This window comes from Channa argus, chromosome 22 (genome assembly GCF_033026475.1).
Source record: "Channa argus isolate prfri chromosome 22, Channa argus male v1.0, whole genome shotgun sequence".
NCBI lineage: Eukaryota > Metazoa > Chordata > Actinopteri > Anabantiformes > Channidae > Channa > Channa argus.
Genome location: NC_090218.1, coordinates 13151785 through 13170110, shown reverse-complemented (window position 1 = coordinate 13170110; position 18326 = coordinate 13151785). Strand labels below are relative to the sequence as shown.

The 18326-nt window shown below is 40.0% G+C and overlaps 2 protein-coding genes across 2 annotated transcripts in view; one reads left to right on the top strand and one right to left on the bottom strand.

The window, feature by feature from the left end:
- The first annotated feature begins 114 nt into the window (after nucleotides 1-114).
- Nucleotides 115-3480, top strand: rbmx2 (RNA binding motif protein X-linked 2). Its single transcript, XM_067492668.1, has 6 exons — nucleotides 115-247; nucleotides 860-975; nucleotides 1828-1879; nucleotides 1970-2099; nucleotides 2191-2374; nucleotides 2454-3480. The coding sequence occupies exons 1-6, from the start codon at nucleotides 243-245 to the stop codon at nucleotides 3047-3049; spliced, it is 1083 nt and encodes a 360-aa protein (XP_067348769.1). The 5' UTR covers nucleotides 115-242; the 3' UTR covers nucleotides 3050-3480.
- A 120-nt stretch (nucleotides 3481-3600) lies between these two features.
- The window catches only part of siah2l (seven in absentia homolog 2 (Drosophila)-like), a 33732-nt gene continuing 19006 nt past the window's right edge, over nucleotides 3601-18326 (bottom strand). The window contains exons 2-3 of the mRNA XM_067492634.1: nucleotides 9900-10079; nucleotides 3601-9428 (exon numbers count right to left, since the gene is read on the bottom strand). Coding sequence (XP_067348735.1) covers nucleotides 9057-9428; nucleotides 9900-10079 — 552 coding nt within the window. The 3' untranslated portion in view covers nucleotides 3601-9056. The remainder of the gene's footprint in view (nucleotides 9429-9899; nucleotides 10080-18326) is intronic.

Below are 18326 nucleotides of genomic sequence, written 5' to 3'. Positions count from 1 at the left end.
CAAATACTGCGTCCTTATTACAGCTAGAGGGTTTTAAAATACGTATTCAGATGTTAAGATCATATACAGATTTAAATACCTACTGAAAAGCGTTCGTTTAGTTCTATGGACACGTAAACGTGCTGTGCAATTAAGACACCCGAACAGCAGGCGGCAGCAGCGGCGGCGCCGCACACGGAAACGACTTACGTCCCCAAAACGATTTCCATCATAACACCGGTTTGTGTTCCATGTAGTTCGCCATGAAGTAAGTGAACATTTTCCCATGAAACTTATTATCTAGGTTTATGTTGGTTGCTTGGTCTTTATTGTGACCGTTGTGAGATCTGTCTTCTGATGTAGATGGGGGTTTTAGCTAGTGCTAACTGCTAACCAACGCATTTTATACCTCCAGCCGGAACCTGTTCAAAAAGCCCAGATTCCACCGCCCGCTTAATGTTAACTTTCTCATAAAACATACTGTTGACATTAAAAAATGAAAGAGCTGCCGTTGAATTTGGCATCAGCCTTGCGGCTCATATTTAAATCACATCAAAGTTTTGCGGTGTGATTGAACATTATCGTTATGCTGCTCCACGGTCCAAGTTGGTTCATTTGCAGAATTTGATGGTTCATATTAAACCTAAATGCATTATTTTAAAAAAAAAATGGATAGCAACACCTACAAAGGTAATGCAAAAAAGTAGCCCACTGAGAGATGGCTTCATATTTCAGAGCTTGTGATGTGCTCAGGTGCGTCAACTCTCAGAAAAAGTCCAGTGAACGTCAGAGACTCTAATTAATTCCTGATGATATTTGCAGAGAAACCGCTGGAAATCATCAGAAAAAGTAAAACAAATGTGTTTTTTTTTTTTCTCAGTCCACTAACAAAGGTGAAGTTGATCAATGAGCTGAATGAGCGTGAGGCTGACCTCGGGGTGAAGGAGTCTGTTTCCTGGCACACTGTGTACAAAGACAGCGCCTGGATATTTGTTGGTAAGAGAAACTCTAGGTGGATTGGTTATATGTGTTTATGATTTAACATGAGACACAGAGTAACAGATGTGATGTTTGACCACTGGTATTATTTTAGATCAACATCCTTATAGTGTTAGACAAGGTAAATCAAACTGCCAGCAACACTGAACGATCGTAAAATAACTTTATTGTTATATGGTAAATGCTCTGCACTTATATAGTGCTTTTCTACCTATTGGTACTCAAAGCACTTTAAACTGATTCTCATTCACAATCACACACACTCATAATCTGATGGGGGAGCAGACCAACACTCACCAGGAGCAACTAAGTTGGGCTTCAGTGCTCAAGGACACTTAGACATGTGACCGGAGAAGCAGGGGATCGAACCAACAACTGCAGGATTGGTGGACACCCGCTCTACCTCCTGTGCCAAAGTAGCACCATCGTGTTTGGGCCTTTAGTCATCATTGGGGTTTATTTAAAGCGTAAAAGACTAAAAATATATTTTAAATAAAAAACATGATTTAATTTGTTTCTAAGTGAAATCAGTTACAAACGTGAGGCACGTTGTTTTTATACGTTCTCAGAAAATCTGCAAAAGAAAATGTAGGTTTATCACTCTATGCCATCTGATCCTATTCATGTGAGAATGAGTTGACTGGTTGATGGTTGATGTTGAAAAGAATCAATAGGAATATAGAAAAGGTAGGAAGGGAAAGAGGCAGAAAAAGAAGAAAGGGAAAAATGGAAAGAAGGAAATATAGATTTAAAAAAGGTTGAAGAAAAGCTGAAGGGTGGAAAGACGTTAAAGGAAGAACGGAAAAGAAGTTGTTGTGCTTGCATCTGATCTGTTTGTGTTTCCTGCAGGAGGATTTCCCTACGAGCTGACTGAAGGAGACATCGTCTGCGTCTTCTCTCAGTAAGTTCCCTCTGTCCTCATCTTTTTACCTGCCCTCAGGAACACAGTTAGAGAGCGTTAACTTTCCACTTCTCCCCAACACCTGTACAGGTACGGGGAGGTGGTCAACATTAACCTGGTGCGCGACAAAAAGACGGGCAAGTCCAAAGGTTTCTGCTTCCTCTGCTACGAGGACCAGAGGAGCACCATCCTGGCCGTGGACAACTTCAACGGCATCAAGGTGACGAATGCGCAAAACACCTTTTGGTTCAGTGTGTTGATTACAGTCCCGCCTCCGTGTCCATCTCGATTGTTTCTGTCTCTTACGTCAGATTAAGGGCCGGACCATTCGTGTGGACCACGTCAAAGACTACCGTCCTCCCAAAGATTCAGACGAGATTGACGATGTGACCAAACGTCTGAGGGAGGAGGGCTGCGCTCCCAAAGGTCCCGAGTCATCCTCTTCCTCAGAGGAAGACGAGCAGTACAGCATACCTGTAAAAAAGGCCAAGAAAGGTGAGGTCACTTCCTGTTTAATATACTGATGTGAGAACCAGTTTGGGATGGACTTTTATTTTTCCATTTCCTGTCACAGATAAGAAGGAGAAGAAGAAGAAGAAGAAGAAAGAGAAGAAGAAGAAGGCAGAGAAAGAGAGGGTGGCTCCTGCATCTACCTCAACTCCTCCTCTTCCTCCTGTTAAAGTCAAAGAGGAGAAAGAGGACACCGCTTATGATAAATACAACCAGAGGGGGGCGCCACAGGGGGGGCTGCAAAACTTTCAGAGAGCGAGGGACAACGAAGAGGACAGGGGACGAGAGACGGAAGAAGACAGGAGGAGAAACACAGATAGGGAGAACGACAGAGACAGGAGACGAGAGGCAGACAGAGACAATGAGAGACGGAGAGAAATGGGCAGAGAGAGAGATGACCGACACAGAGAGACAGAGAGAGATGGAGAAAAAAGAAGAGATGCTGACCGGGACAGAGATGAAAGAAGGAGAGAGAGAGACAGAGACGGAGAGAGAAGAAGAGATGCTGACTGGGACAAAGATGAAAAAAGAAGGGATGTGGACAAAGACGGGGAGAGAAGAAGAGACACTGACAGAGATGAGAGAAGAAGAGAGATGGACAGAGACAGAGACGACAACAGAAGAAGAGACACAGAGAGAGACCATGATAGAAGAAGATAGTCAGAGATGGTGATAGCGAACGCAAGGACAGAGACAAGAGATGGACAGAGATGAAGACTGATCGAGACAGGCAGACATATGAGTGTGATGAAGGACAAACGACAAATTCAGCCAAAAATATTCTAGGTGGAATATTCATAAATATAAAAAATTTGATTGAATTATTTTAAATTGATAAATACATGAAACATAATTACATAATGAAATGTCATTTATAACAAACAAACATTTATATATTTCACGTTTTCATTCTTTATGTAATAATTTTATGTATTTATGCATTTATGTATGAGTGAAGAGACTCCTTTTGTCCTCCATATACTGTTGTACTTATCACAAACGTCATTCTCTCTAGTTGTGCTGGTGTCCACTCATGACATGATTGGTTTTATATTTGTAAATGAGTTTTGTAATAAAAAATAACTGTGGTATTGTTGCTTTTTAAGAAGTTGTTTTTAAGCCATTACAAAGTACAAATATTCACCATATGTTGGTGATATCTGTATGACTACAACACAGTGTTGGTATTTACCGCTGCTATTAATATCAAGACTTTTTAAAATGAATTTAAATGTGAAATTAACCAAATAAATTAGACATTTGATTCATGAGTTGAAAAACAATGTTCAGAAAAAGTGTGGCAGGCTGAATTAATTTGAATTAGCTTTTCATGTAATACTACATTACCCATGAGCCTCAGCTGAGTCTGTCACCGCCTGTGTTCCTTTGCCGAACAGAAGACATGATGGAAAACTTGTGACTTCAAAAACTTTTATTTCATCACGATTACCTCAACAACCAGCTTTTATTATTGTTTGACATTGGTAGCATGATTTAATTTTCGAAGTGAAATCAGTTACAAGTGACGCAAGTGTTTTGTTTTTTTTGTGTGCGTTCTCAGAAAATCTGCAAAAGAAAAATGTAAGTTTATCACTCAATGCCATCTGACCCTGTACATGTGAGAATGACTTGACTGGTTGATGCTGGTGGCGTTAAAGGACGTCTTCACCGATTTTGGACTTTTTTCGTTTGGTTCTAGTTTGGGTAGTATATGTACATAAATGCCATTAAACTTTCCTTTGACTTCCCTATGTCAAAATATCTGTACTTCTAACTGAAAAAAGCTTCCAGATGACATCAGTTGGAGGAACCTTCAGTTCAGATTATGTCATGTTGGTCAAATGGAGGTTCAAATCATGGTCAACCTCCTTTTCCAGAGCTCCTCCAGATGACATCATCTGAACTCCTAATGATGAAAAACTCCTTCGGGTGATGTCATCTGGTGGAGTTTTTCAGCAAGCAGCAGAGAAATATTTTAATATAGGGAAGTCAGAGGGAAGTTTAAAATCATTAATGTACATTTTTCCCCTAAACTAAAGCCATAGACAGTTAAAAATTGGCGAAGTCGCCCTTTAAATCACTGCAGAAGAACAAAAGGTACTGCAGCTAAGTACATTTTAGAGGTATTTCTACTTTGAGTATTTCTGCTACTTCAGATTTTGACTCCACTGCATTTATTAAATAATTGTAGATACTTTTCAGATTCTACTTACTGAAAAGAAAACAAAAAGAAGTTTGGATGATGTGCAAAACCCTCAATAAAAACAATAAATACCTTATATTATAATAGAACATTAACAACATATCAGATGTTGAAACAGACATTTTAACATTTCATGGAAAATATTAGCTCATTTTGAATTTATGGCAGCAACACATCGTTATATAAAAGTTATAAGAGGGGGATGTTGACCATAGGCACTAATGCACCCAGATACCATCAGTGATGCAGACTTTTGAACTGTCTGCTGGTAACAAGCTGGACGGTCCCTCTCCTCTTTAGTCCGCAGGACACAGTATCCATGGTTTCCAAAAACTATTTCAAATTTTGATTCATCTGACCACAGAACAGTTTTCCATTTTGCCTCAGACCATTTTAAATGAGCTTTGGCCCAGAGAACACAGCAGCATTTCTGGGTCATGTTCACATCTGGCTTCTTCTTTGCATGATACAGCTTTAACTAACATTAGTGGTTTGTACAGTGAACTGTTCCTGAGCCCATGCAGTGATGTCCAGTAGAGAATCAGGCCTGTTTTTAATGCAATGCTGCCTGAGGACTCAAAGACCACACCGTCCAGTTTTGACCTTTGGCCTTGTCCCTTCTGCACAGAGATTCCTCCTGATTCTCTGAATCTTTTGATGATATCATCTACTGTAGATTTAGGGATCTTTAAAGTCTTTGCAATTTTACAATGAGGAACATTTTTCTGAAATTGTTCCACGAGACAGTTTGTCACAGATTGGTGAACCTCTGCACATCTTTACATCTGAGAGACTCTGCCTTTCTGAAATGCTCCTTTTATACCCAGTCATGTTACTGACCTGTTGCTAATTAACCTGATTAGTTTTTAAATGCTCCATTCGTTTGTGATTTGCAGCTGTTACTTTTCCAGCCTTTTGTTGCCCCTCTTCCAACTTTTTTGCGATGTGTTGCTGCCATCAAATTCAAAATGAGCTAATATTTTCCATGACATGGTCAAATGTCTCAGTTTCTGATAAGCTATTTATCTTCTATTGTGAATAAAACATTGGTTGATGAGACTTGCAAATCATTGCTTTTTATTTGTTTTAGACAATATCCCAACTTCTTTGGAATTGGTGTTGTAAAATAAAACCATGATCATCACAATAGAGTCAAAGGTCATTAGAATCAGCTCCTTCTACATTCATGAATGTGAAATGAGAGTTTCTGCATAAAATGTACTTTTGGTGCTAAAAGTGTCATAATGTTTCTACACTGTGCTGCTGTTAAGTTTATTTATCTGATCTGAGAGCTTCTTCCACCACTGGTGATTTTATTGATTTGTTAAGACAATTACTTGTACTTTTGAGTACTTATTGTGTACTAGTACACAATAAGATGAGTAAAACTGCTTCAGTTCAAGTTCACAAAGAGAGACATGTGGTGGACATGTGGTGGACATGTGAGGAGGCCCCACACAGATCAAGTCATGTTTCCACTGCTGTTTTATTTTCTCTGAGTTTTTGAATAGAAAATAGAACCAGGTGAACGGAACCTACAGCACATATGGCTTTTTTTTTTTTTTTTTATTCAATTAAAGAAACCTTTGATTTGCAACAGAGGATCTGCAGCCAGTTCGAACTGGACTTATTCAAAACTAACAATGATTTCCTGCCACCATCTTTGTCATACCTGAGAAACACATTGATGTTATGTTTTTCCATGAATGACCCAGATAATCTGTGACTCATTACAACTAGAAGAGTCTCTGAAGGGATTTCCTGAATCCTCAGAGTTTGGGTGAGTGTTGAGAAAATGACTCTAGCAGCACTGGGACTCAAAATGTGTGCACAAACGAGCAGCACAAGCTGGGGTTGGTGCTCGTATACAACACACACACACACAGTCAGGAACACAGTGAGAGAAGGTCTTCACCACAGAATCATCTTCTACAGGGATTTTAGTTGCACATTTGAACAACAAGTCTGTGCTGTTAAGAGAAAGTTAACAGTGAAAAGTCTTTTGGGAGAAGAATATGAAAATGCTCGTGCATGAGGCCCAAATCATGTCCAACCATCATGTCGCTGTGGTTTTAAACAAGAAAGCAGCTTCAGTTTTTCGTGTATTTGTCTTGTAAAAGAGTCTGAGTGATGTTTCCCTGGGTGGGTTTTCTGTAAAAATGAAATAAAAAGATGAAGCTCATCAGCACCAAGAGTTAGTCAGACAAAGGTCGGTGGTGGGAAAGAAAGGAGGAGAGTTCACTGCTTTTATCTGAGGATTAACTGGTTCCACAAGTTAAACTGTCCACAGTCCTGAACAAGTTTCAAACTAAGAGTTGAGGCTTTTAGATATGGATCACAGCTTATTTTACAAAAAGAAACGCTGCAACCAACAGATATATTCAGAATCTATTGATCTGCCAAGTCAGTTTATACAGAAACTGAATCGTTTGTCTGTAAAATGATCAAAACTGGTGTTTACAGTCTCAGATCCCACTGTGATTCCTCCAACCAAGAGTCTGAAAGATTTTACTTTACAGTCATGTGACAAAAAAAACCCAACAAAACTGCACATTTAGAACACACACACACACGCACACACACAGTGGCTGATATGTCATCAACAATGCAAAGTAAGTGGTACTTGTTTGTGTACATGTCCTCTGCATGTCAGCAGTTTTCTCACCGTGTCATATTCTCAGGGTCAGAATTGTGTTTGAAGCTTCGGTCTAATGTGCAGGAAGTTACCATTTGTGCAACATGAATTCTAACAACTGGAAACTGTCCTGTTCATTTTTAAAGATAAACGTTCAGCTGTTTTTAGCCTTTATTATTTAGTGCTTGATGTCAGATTAATTGATAATGAAAATCAGTTAGTTGCAGCCCTGACACACGCAGACAGGCAGCAAATTAAAGGAGAAACCTGAATAATGCAACAAAAGCAGATATGAACACCGGGGAGAGATTCTGGACCGATGAGGTAGACCACGTTCTCCACCTTCATCAGCAAAAGCACCTGAGGGAGATTTGGAGACTCACTGCCAAAGAGCACCGAAGCTGTTCTGGTGCCACGTGGTGGCCCAACACTTTACTGATATGTCCGTTTTCCTTTGTCACCTGTCTGTGTCGTACAACAACAACAACAACATCACTGACAACTGTCAGAGATTTTGTCCGTCGCTTTAAAATCTATATTTCTGGTTGTAGCTGATCACTGCAGGCAACAGTGCAAAGGAATGAGTTTTAAAAGTTGAATGCAGGTTTTTTTTTTTACATCAATGTGATGAATTCACTTCATATTTCAGGTGTTTAATTTGCTCAAATACCAAAAAACAGTTCAATCCATAAGCTTCTTCTCTATTAATATTAGAGAATTGCTATTAACAGTTTATAAATCTATTCTGACATATGGAATTGTGTTAACATCTTTATACAGGGGCCACTGTTAAAGGTTAAAGGTTAACACACTTCAATCAACCAAACAAGGCTCAACATTCAACAGAGCCTCAACATTAACACCACCTGGTGGTTTTTCAAAATATGATGAATTAATAAATGCTTAAGAATCATATGTGTTAACCACCTGTCAGCACATAAAGTGGTTAAAATCAGCTCCACCTTTACCAACTGTGACCTTTGACCTTTAGTTATTATTAATTACTTTTCATATTGTTCCATTAGTACCATAATCAGTATTGTTTAAAATAGACAGTTTTCTTATTTGAGTATGTTTGTAACTGAAATGTAAATATTCTGCTTGGTACTTTTACTTGAGTAAACTATTACAACTAGTACTTGTAGCAGTGAGTGTTTTAGCTCAATTCTTCAAATTTATTTGAGTTCTGAGTTTGTGTACTTGTACTACCTCTGTACACAGTGTCTCACATGTTGTTGTGTAGATGCAGACATGCTGACCCCGGTCACACACACATAGTTTTACTATGTTTGTAATGTAAAGTTAATGTTAAACCTTAAAGCCGTCACATCATTTCGTCTCTCGTCAGCTGCCGTATTCTGACTCTGCTGGTGAAAGTCAACCCTGATAACGCAGCACAGATCAGACTGTGGTGAGGATGCAGTGGGGCTGAGGGGAGCTAATACTACTAATACTCTGCTGAGGTACAGAAGGTGTTTGCCTCCTCTGATGAAACCAGAACTTATTCAGAACAACCTGAGAGCAGCTCAGTTTCTGTTCGACCCAGAGTCAGGAAGCAACAGGTCTGAGCTCCCACTTATGGATAAGGGACACTGGTCTGAGGATTGGTCCTTCGTCCTCTGCTTGTGGCTCAACATGAACATCTGCTTGTCTTATGACTTGTTTAGGTTTGACACAGCTTCAAAAGTTCCGACTCTTGCTGCACAGCTGTATTACCAATACTGCAGGACTATGGAGTCCACTTTGGGAGACCCTGTCACCACAGCAAGACTCTCAACCCTGTCCTGCATTGTGATGTCCGTCTCCAGTATGAGACTGAAACAGCTCCGTCAGCACATGGAGATGGTGACGTTGATCCCCAGGTTGCCATTGTCAGCAAACAGGTGAGCGATGGAGGTGTCGAACACCAGGCAGTCGCTGTTCATGATGGCGGCCGCCACCCCGTCGTGGATGGAGCGTGGCGTGGCCTCCCAGGTCAGTCGACGGCGGCTGCCGTTGAGCTCCAGGCGGTAGGCGAAGTTCTCGGCCTGCTTGCGGGTCCCAATGAGCAGCACGACAGCAAAGAATTGCTGATGGCCTTCGTACTTCTCCTGCTTCTCCAAGACCAGCATAAAGTGATGGCTGAAGCACGATTGCATCATGACCCAGTCCACAGCACCTGGCAGGTTGATGTCTGTCGCCAGGAAGACGATGTCCTCCCCCTGCAGAGACAAAGACACAGTTTAATCTCTCCTTTCCTTTTCTGTCTGTGCTAGCAGGTGTTCTGCCCCAAACACCAGAACCTCAGCAGAGTCTGAGCAACAGAATAGGTCTCAACTATTATTACAACTATTTGATCTCTATGATGATCAGGGCGTAAACAAGAAATTCTGCATTTTATTTTGTAAAATAATCTCTGAGCAATTTGCACAATGAGTAGATGAATCCAAACAGTTGATCAGCAGTAAAATACTTAACGTTTCTTATAATCATTTAAAGCAAAATGTCTGGCAAAGCGAGTTCAGGCTCTTACGACTTTTTGCTTTTAATCAACTGCTTAATTGAGCGATAAAGAAAATAATTGGTAGATTTTGCTGTAGTGATGCCCTCCATCATTAAATACCTTGGCTCTATTCAAACACACATTTTCTTTTCTTGTTACAAAGTGTTGATGTGAATGTAAAAGTGCCGACCTGCAGCGTGGTGATGGACTTGTGTGCGTGCATCAGGTGAGGCATGACGGCCTCCAGCGAGCCATGCCACTTGCAGGTTGCCCCCGGACATGGACAGGTGTACGGCCTGAACTCACACACCTCCTCATGGTCGGGCTTCTCGCTGTGGTGAAGGGACAGCAGGCAGCCAGCCAACGAGTACTGTGGGGTGGGGGGTGAAAAAAAAGTGAGTTTTATTAAATCCTTGAGCTTTTCTGTACTGACAAAAACAGGATGTGTGTGGAGTGAAGATGGTTTAAAAAGGTGCTAAAGATTAAAGCTTTAAAGTGACATCAGAGCCTGGTGAAGATGAAAGATTATTAAAACTTGAGTTTTCATTAAACAAACCCGTTTGTCCTCTGTGGCTTAAATCAAAACCTCCAGCAGAAAAGACTTGATGCATATGAATTTTATTTTTTTGGTACCTAAATACCTAAACCGTTAAAATAAAGCAGGGAATCTGCACTTTAAATCATGTTTATTTTCATTTCCAATCCACTGTTGTGACGACAGGAATAAAAATAATAAACCTCTTTTGGAAATCATCCTATTCAGGCTGTTCCTCACATCATCAGTGCTGCTGCAGCTCAGAACAACCTGCATATTAATCACCTCCTGATTCAGATGAAGTGTGAGTCCTGCTGTGATGTAAATACAGCCTTAGAGGGAGACTGTGTGTGTGTGTGTGTGTGTGTGTGTGTGTGTGTGTGTGTGTGTGTGTGTGTGTGTGTGTGTGTGTGTGTGTGTGTGTGTGTGTGTGTGTGTGTGTGTGTGTAGCAGATTACAGTGTAATGGCTGCAGCTTTCGCCTCAATTTTCTGAGGTGCTGAAGGTCATAGTGATGGGATTCTCCCTCCCTCCAACCCCCACTCCAAATCTTTCATCTCAAACAACACAGCACCTACAGATCGACCTCGAAGCTGCAGCAGCCGGAGGAGGCACTGATGAGGACGGTAAATGAGGTATGAAAACAGTGAGGCAACAGACAGAGAGGCTCTGGGGAGGCAGGAGACGACATTAGAGATGCTGTTTGAACTTCTGAGCAGAGAGAGAGAGAGAATCCATGAGAGACACAAGCAGAGATATTCAACTCTGGAAAGTTGACATTTCTAACTGTCTTCTTCAATCACACAGCTGCACACAGACACAGCTCTGTTCAGTTTTCCATTTAAACTCACTGTGTGCATCCCTGATTTCAAAAACAATAGTGTTTAATGCATTTCCTTCCTGGTGCAACATGAGCAAAGCTGATGTTTTGACTATTTCAATCTTCATCCTTGTTGCTGCACCTGAGCACCGGTAGTTCAGTGGAATAGTCGACTCCATTAGCAGGATGTGCCCTCATGTTGTCTTTCTCAGGGCAACAACAGACTGAGTGTGGTCACAGTGTTAGGAACAAATTCACTGGATTTTAAGTGCACTGCAGTCTTCTTGCACTAGGATGTTAAAGCCTGTCTGTGTCTTCTGTACTTTTTTGTGCTGCCCCCACAAAACTACTTGACGAAGATTGGTCTGAGGAGGCCCTGACACAACCACTTCATCGTCCACCTCCTCCCAAAATGCCCTGATCATATGATACCAGACGTATTTAGCAGGTAGAACCCAGAACATGCTGTGCAGAATGTTTCAAGTGACAAAGATTTAACCTCAGGATCCACACCGGGCAGGTTTGGCACGAAAGGAAAAATCACAGTACTACAACTTCCATTTTGACCGCATGATACACAGGCTCAAATAAGTACTTAGGCCCAGGTGAAGAGGCGAGTGCAAGCAGTTTGGAACGGGTGGAGAAAAGTGTCAGGTGTGTTGTGTGATAAAAGATTATCAGTGAGAATGAAAGGAAAGTTGTTCCAGACTGTGGTGAGACCAGAGATGTTGTTCGGCTTAGAGACAGTGGCACTGAAGAAAAGACAGGAGGCAGAGCTGGAGGTAGCAGAGCTTAAGATGTTGAGGTTCTCTTTGGGAGTGATGAGGATGGACAGGATCAGGAATGAGGACATCAGAAGGACAGATAATGTTAGATGTTTGGAGATAAAGGGAAAGAAGCCAGATTGAGGTGGTTTGGACATGTTCAGAGGAGAAATTGTGAATATATCGGTAGAAGGATGCTGAGGTTGGAGCTGCCAGACAGGAGGTCTAGAGGAAGAACAAAGAGGAGATTTACGTATGTAGTGAGGGAGGACATGAGGTTAGTTGGTGTGAGAGAAGAGGATGCAGAGGACAGAGTTAGATGGAGGCACATGATTCGCTGTGGAGACCCCTGAAAGGGAACAGCCCAAAGGAAAAGAAGATACAAAGGCTCAAAATAATTTTCCAAGTCAAATACATTAACTAAAATTTTACCTGGTTCACCACACTAAATCACAGCGGAGCCTCTTTAAATTAATAATTTAATTTTGAAAATTATTATTCTGGTGACACAGATTTTAAAAGTGAAAAAAGGGATTTAACAGTATTTTACTGTGGCTCAGCTGAAGGATCACTGTGACAGACAGATTCTGTCCTGTTCCACTACTCAATGACTTTTATCTGTGCCAGCACCATAAGTGAATTATCTTGGAAGGTGAACGATGAGTGGATTTGGCTGATTGTCCTACAAGAAGAAAACAGCTCCACATCTGCAGGAGGAAAAATATATAATATTGCAAATATTGCATCTGTTTATTCTCTAATCTTTATTTCTCTAATTTTTAATTCCACCATCCTGCTGTTGTTTACCCAGAACTGGCGACATTTCTTATTTACAGCCGCAGAAGGATGGAAGAGAACACACACACACACACACACACACACACACACACACACACACACACACACACACACACACACATACTTGTTTACCTCCCTTGCGGGGCCCGCTAGTTTTTTACCCACTGGTAGGGTCCACCCTATCCAGTGGTTCTACACCGCTATAAAAAATCACACAAATCTAAAAAAAAATTAGAATTAAAAATTTCACTTTTAAATCACAGAATATAAAACTTAATTTTTCATGCCCGTTTTTTTGTTGCTTGTGGGGTCTCTTTCTAACGGTCAGTATTTATGAGATCCACCTTCACACACACATGCATATTTCCAGTTTACGTGTCTTAGCAGGGAACAAAATCTTCATCTGGAGAAATTAGTTCTGTTATTTTTCCTTTACCTTGTTTTTAAAGAAAATGCAGGGCAGTATCAGGGATTTATATTCTACTTTACATTCTCTCTATTCCACATCTGTTATTCCTTTACACCAAACATTTCACATTTTGCCACTTCAAGTTAATGAAAGATAAGAGCATTATGAAGACGACGATATTAGAATACTCAAACTTGAATCTCTTCTCAATTACCAAACCACGCGGTATAGGGATTTTCCCTTTTATTTCTGCAGTTTGCTGTTTTACACAAAACATTTCAGAAAAAAAAAAAAAAAAACTCAAGGATTTGAGCTTATGGAGCACATATTAACATAGCTGGATGCAAAAACTTGCATCCAACTTATTTTGAAAGAGCAAAAATTGGCTTATACAAATCAAATGTTAATCACTTTATTACCATTTTTACCATTTCAAAATAAGGGAATGTAAACTTCTGCTTTTGCATAATGAGAAAAAACAAAAGAGACTGCAGAACAGAGGACACCAACTGTAAACCAATAACATAGCCATACTCTTGAACTAAAATTCTGTATGTGTGTGTAGTGTGTTCTTGCTTCATAAATGAAAAATATTTGAGATCTGTAGGGTAGTGGGAAGAATTTTGTGATAAAATGTCATAGCTGAACAGACACCAAAGAGGGCATGGTGAAGGAACTGAGAAAAACATGATTACCTTCAAACAGGCATCAACAGAAAGTATAGAACAAAGGACCAGCCTTGTGTTTCTACCCGTTCATTAAAGCTCTTCTACTGTACCTTTCTTCTCATGGTAGTAATTCGATTTTTTATGAAGTATTTAACTGCTTTCCAGTCTCGGTTTCCCAGAGCTTGAGGTTCTGCAGCAATGCAACGTTCACAGTCCACCTTACCTGGAACTTGTTTCATCACTATACATTTTCGTAAATGCTTTTCTACTGCAGCACATTCCTCTGGTGTCCAGCTTCTTTTCACTGCAGTTTGATTACCTAAATGTGCATAAGAAGATCATATTATATTTTAGATTTAAAAACTTCAAATCTTAACCTGAAAGGAAACACAACTAGATTAATCACATATTCACTGCAGTACTGAATTGGTTCAAAGGCCATAAAGGACTCCTCCACAGTCATTCAGTTTTGGGAAAGACTATGTTAAACCCAAACTGCTGTATACTTACAGACCTCCAAATGGGGACATTATACCCCCTACACACAGAAACCATGTATGATGTGTATCATCTTCCTCTCCATCCCCCATCTCGCACATATCCATTCTTCACTCCACGAGTAAACTGATTGTGCACCCTTCAAAGCCTTCCATAGTTAATGCAATTGTTACCTAGAGATTTAAAGTTCATATACTTCACTTAATGCCCAACTCCACATTGGTTATAAACAAGACCAAAATATACTACGTCACTGAAGTGGGTGATGCCCACGGATGCCCTTCAATGACCTGCATTTTTTGAGCAGTGCACTTTAAACGTTTTGTGATGGTGATGTCCTAGTCTAGTAATATCTGCTTGTGTACTAACTGGAAGTGCTGGTAAGAAACTTGGAAATCGAAAGGGCCTGCTGGTCCAAGAAGGAACCACTATTCTAAGCTGACCTCTCCTTTTAGCCAACTTCCTCTGGTTTTGGCCACTTGATGAGGAGGTACATTCTTGTAGGGATGTCACACTGACCTCATTCTCTGAAACCAGTGCCATACTGGTATCTGTGTACAGAAAATAAAGAGTTAGATATGCAAGATTAATAGATCAATCAATAGATTTACATTGCTCAAAAGAATAGCTAGTATAAATTAATATAATTTAATATGGCAAGTGTGTCTCTTAATGATGAGCTAACTCCATGATGGTACCTTCTTGATGGGATGCCACACTGTCCACATGTTTGGTCCCCTGTTCTTCTGGAATACCGTAATCTGGGTACAGTAAAAAAAAAATTACTACAAGTACTTAAGACAGTTATTTAGAACTAACATATGAAGTAGCTATTAGTAAAGCTGACTGGAGCTATCATGCATAACTGATCATATGGGATTGACAATTTCTATTTCTCCATTTTGCCATGGTTTTGTGTGCTGTGCTAAATCAAATTTACATGTTAGCAACCTACAAGGGTTAAAAAGTCTGGTTCTGCATGAAGGGGTGAGATTTGCACATGCCCAGACCACTCCTATATTGTATAAGTTTGAAAGATAATGTGAAATTACTCATTGTTCCTCTTTAATTTTGGTGCAGTTGTTTGCTAATTGGGGTGGGAGAATAATTTTGTGGTCAAATCCTTCAAGCAGCAGGTCCACAGCTTAAACACCAAAATATTGAGCACACAAACAGTACTACATACCAACTAACCGCTCACTCTTCATTTGATAAAAGCTAAACAAATGTGATTTAATGTAATCTATATATAACAAAACTATGACGACAGTTACAGCATAACAAATATATAAGCACTGCTGCTGAGATTAACATAGAAATTACTTTATTTTGTTAATTACTAATGATACTATAAGTTTATATTTTTTAGCTTAATTTTCTCAACAGGTTGGATTTCCATATCCCACACCTAGAGAAGCTCAGTTGGACTACACAGAAAATGCAACTTGATATATGGGCAAAAATAAATAATTAAAACAGGCTTGGATCCACACTACTTTATAGTTGTAAGTTGTAAGAATTCTTTTGAACTTTGGAATATGTGTGAAAAGCTTTTTGACTTCACTAGAACTGCACCCCTACAGGGAGTTTACAGCTTTTTTCTATTGAGTGGAAAACAGCGGTGCCTTAATATTAATTCCCACTGACAGTTTCCCATGATTAAAAACTTGATAAGGACACCCCAAACAAAAGAATTCTCATATGTACTATTTTACATTATAGAAAATAGATGCTGGCTTTAAAAAAATAGCAAAATTATTCCTAAATGTGGTCAATAGCTACAGAAACCTGCCAGCATTTAATCGTCCAAACAAAATCCACATGCACTAGTCAAAAGTATTCATATCCATTGAGAAATCATTCATTCCAACCACTTAAGATAAAACAACATACATACCTTCTATGTCCTCTTGTGAACACTCCTCCATGTCAACAGTTTCTAAAATGTTAATTGATAAAATGAATTGGAAAGCTGAAAACTGATGTGATCAAGAGTGTAATAAAGTACTGCATAAATTGCTGACTGTAGATAAAGTTAATCTACAAAACTCGCCCTTTTCATAAGTCAATTAGTTAAAGTGAAACATTTAAAAGTAGGATTAGACAGAAATTGTCCTTTTTAAATGTTTCTTTTTTTTACATTGACATATAATAAGTCTTAATACCATTCACATCAAGGTGAATTTCATCCAGACTCTTCCCTTTGTACTCTCCTAGCCGTCCCTGTTCCATTGCCAGGAGAACTTTACTTATTTTTGCTAGCTGTAGGGTGCCCTCTGGAAGACGGTAGTGCTTTCTGTGTACTTCAATGTTATGCCCAAGAAAATCTGCCAACTGGTCAAGTTCTGTAGTCTTGAGATTGAGAACGGTGGATAGGGTAGCAATGTGTTTCCTGAGTTTTGTTGAGGTTAGTGCTTTGGGAGTTTTTATGTCATCACATTCATTCACAAATTGTCTAATGCAGTCTGAACCCCTGAGGTAATGGACAGATTGTGGTAATGCAAACAAGTATCCATTTTCATTAAACACTCCACATTCTTCTCGCTTTTCAGTCAGAGTATCAAGTGATTCTCTCATGTCTGGAGTGAGGAGAACAGGAACTTTCCTTCCTCTCTTTCCTACTATGGTTATCCGAATAAAATGTTTGCAAAGCTTCTGCTCGAGTGCTGTAAGGGCCAAGTTAACATCTTCATGTGTTTCTGATGTGTCTCTTGATAAGTACACTGACAAAGGCATTCTGGATACCTCTCCTGCTCTCCGGCGGTTAAAGAGAATAACTTGTGCCAGTGTCACTCTAGCAAGGTCTTTCCAGTTTGAGGGTGAAGGCTCTTCTTTCAGGGCATTCAATTGTTTCCGCTGTTTTCCAGACAAGTAGCAATGAAGATTCTGGACATCCTGTGTGAATGGTAGAAGTTGAGGAGAATTCCACTTGGTCTGGTCAAGCTGGGTTAGTGCTTGGCTTGCAATGTCAAATTTCCAACTCTCTTGGTATAGCTGTGCAAAATCCTCAGCATCCTTGACAGTTTGTTTATCTTTGTTCTTTAATCCTTCAGACTTGAGAAACATGGCCAAAGAATGCAAGCTGTGTCCCACTTTGCGAGCAAGAGATGGACGTTGATATCTGCCAGTTTCATCACTAAATCCAGCCAGGCATCTTGCAGCAGTGACAACATGATTGTACTTTTCAGGTTTTATGAGATCTTTGATAGTCTTCACAAGTGCAATCTTTTTTGCTTCCAATAGCAGTCTACCAAGCTCTCTCAGCTTTTGTCGAATGTACTGATGTTGGCTGATTACCTTCTCATTCTTCATAAACAGCCTGTAACCATACTGTAGAATGCAGTTGTCTTCTTTAACTGCTACTGCAATCTTGTCTTGATTCATATCACTTAAGAACTTCCAGTATGCTTCACTTAATCCAGGTGGAACAGGTTCAGCAAAAGCACACAATGCCTGGACTCTTGTTTTTCCTGGTTTAGATGGCTTCCCCTGAGGCTTGAACCTGCAGACCTTGAAATGTCGCCACATCACTGTTTTTGTGAACAATCCATAGCAGTACACACAATGTGTATATTCCTGTCCTTCTTTTCTTTTCTTTGGTTGTTTCCATGGGATGAGTTTGCCTTTGTGGCTCTCCAAAACTTCAGTGTTGTGCTCAAAGTTCCCCTTATTTCGGATATAATCTAATTGCAGTCGCCTTTCTTTTGAGTTCTTTGGCAAACTAAAAGCTTTGGCAACATCAATCATATTTTTGTGTTTACGCATCAAATGTCTTGACATTTTCTGAACTACTTGTCCACAGTACAAGCACTGATGTTTTTTATTATATCTCCTTGACCCATCCTCCTTTTTCAAAACTGGATTAACAAAAACAGATGGCTCTTCAAGGAGTGCAGTTTCATCCTCATTTGCATCAGCTGTGCCTTCAGGAAATCTTTGTGTGGAATCACAACTTGCAACAACTATGTTTCTGCTCTGACTAGACTCAGACTGGGTCTGACTAGAAGACTTGCTTCTTCTCTGACTAGTAGATCCAATGTTGTTCTCTCTCTTTTTTTCAAGGGATAATTCCAAGCTACCATCACTGTCTGTGCTTTCTTCCCTGGGATTTGGAATATACTCCTCT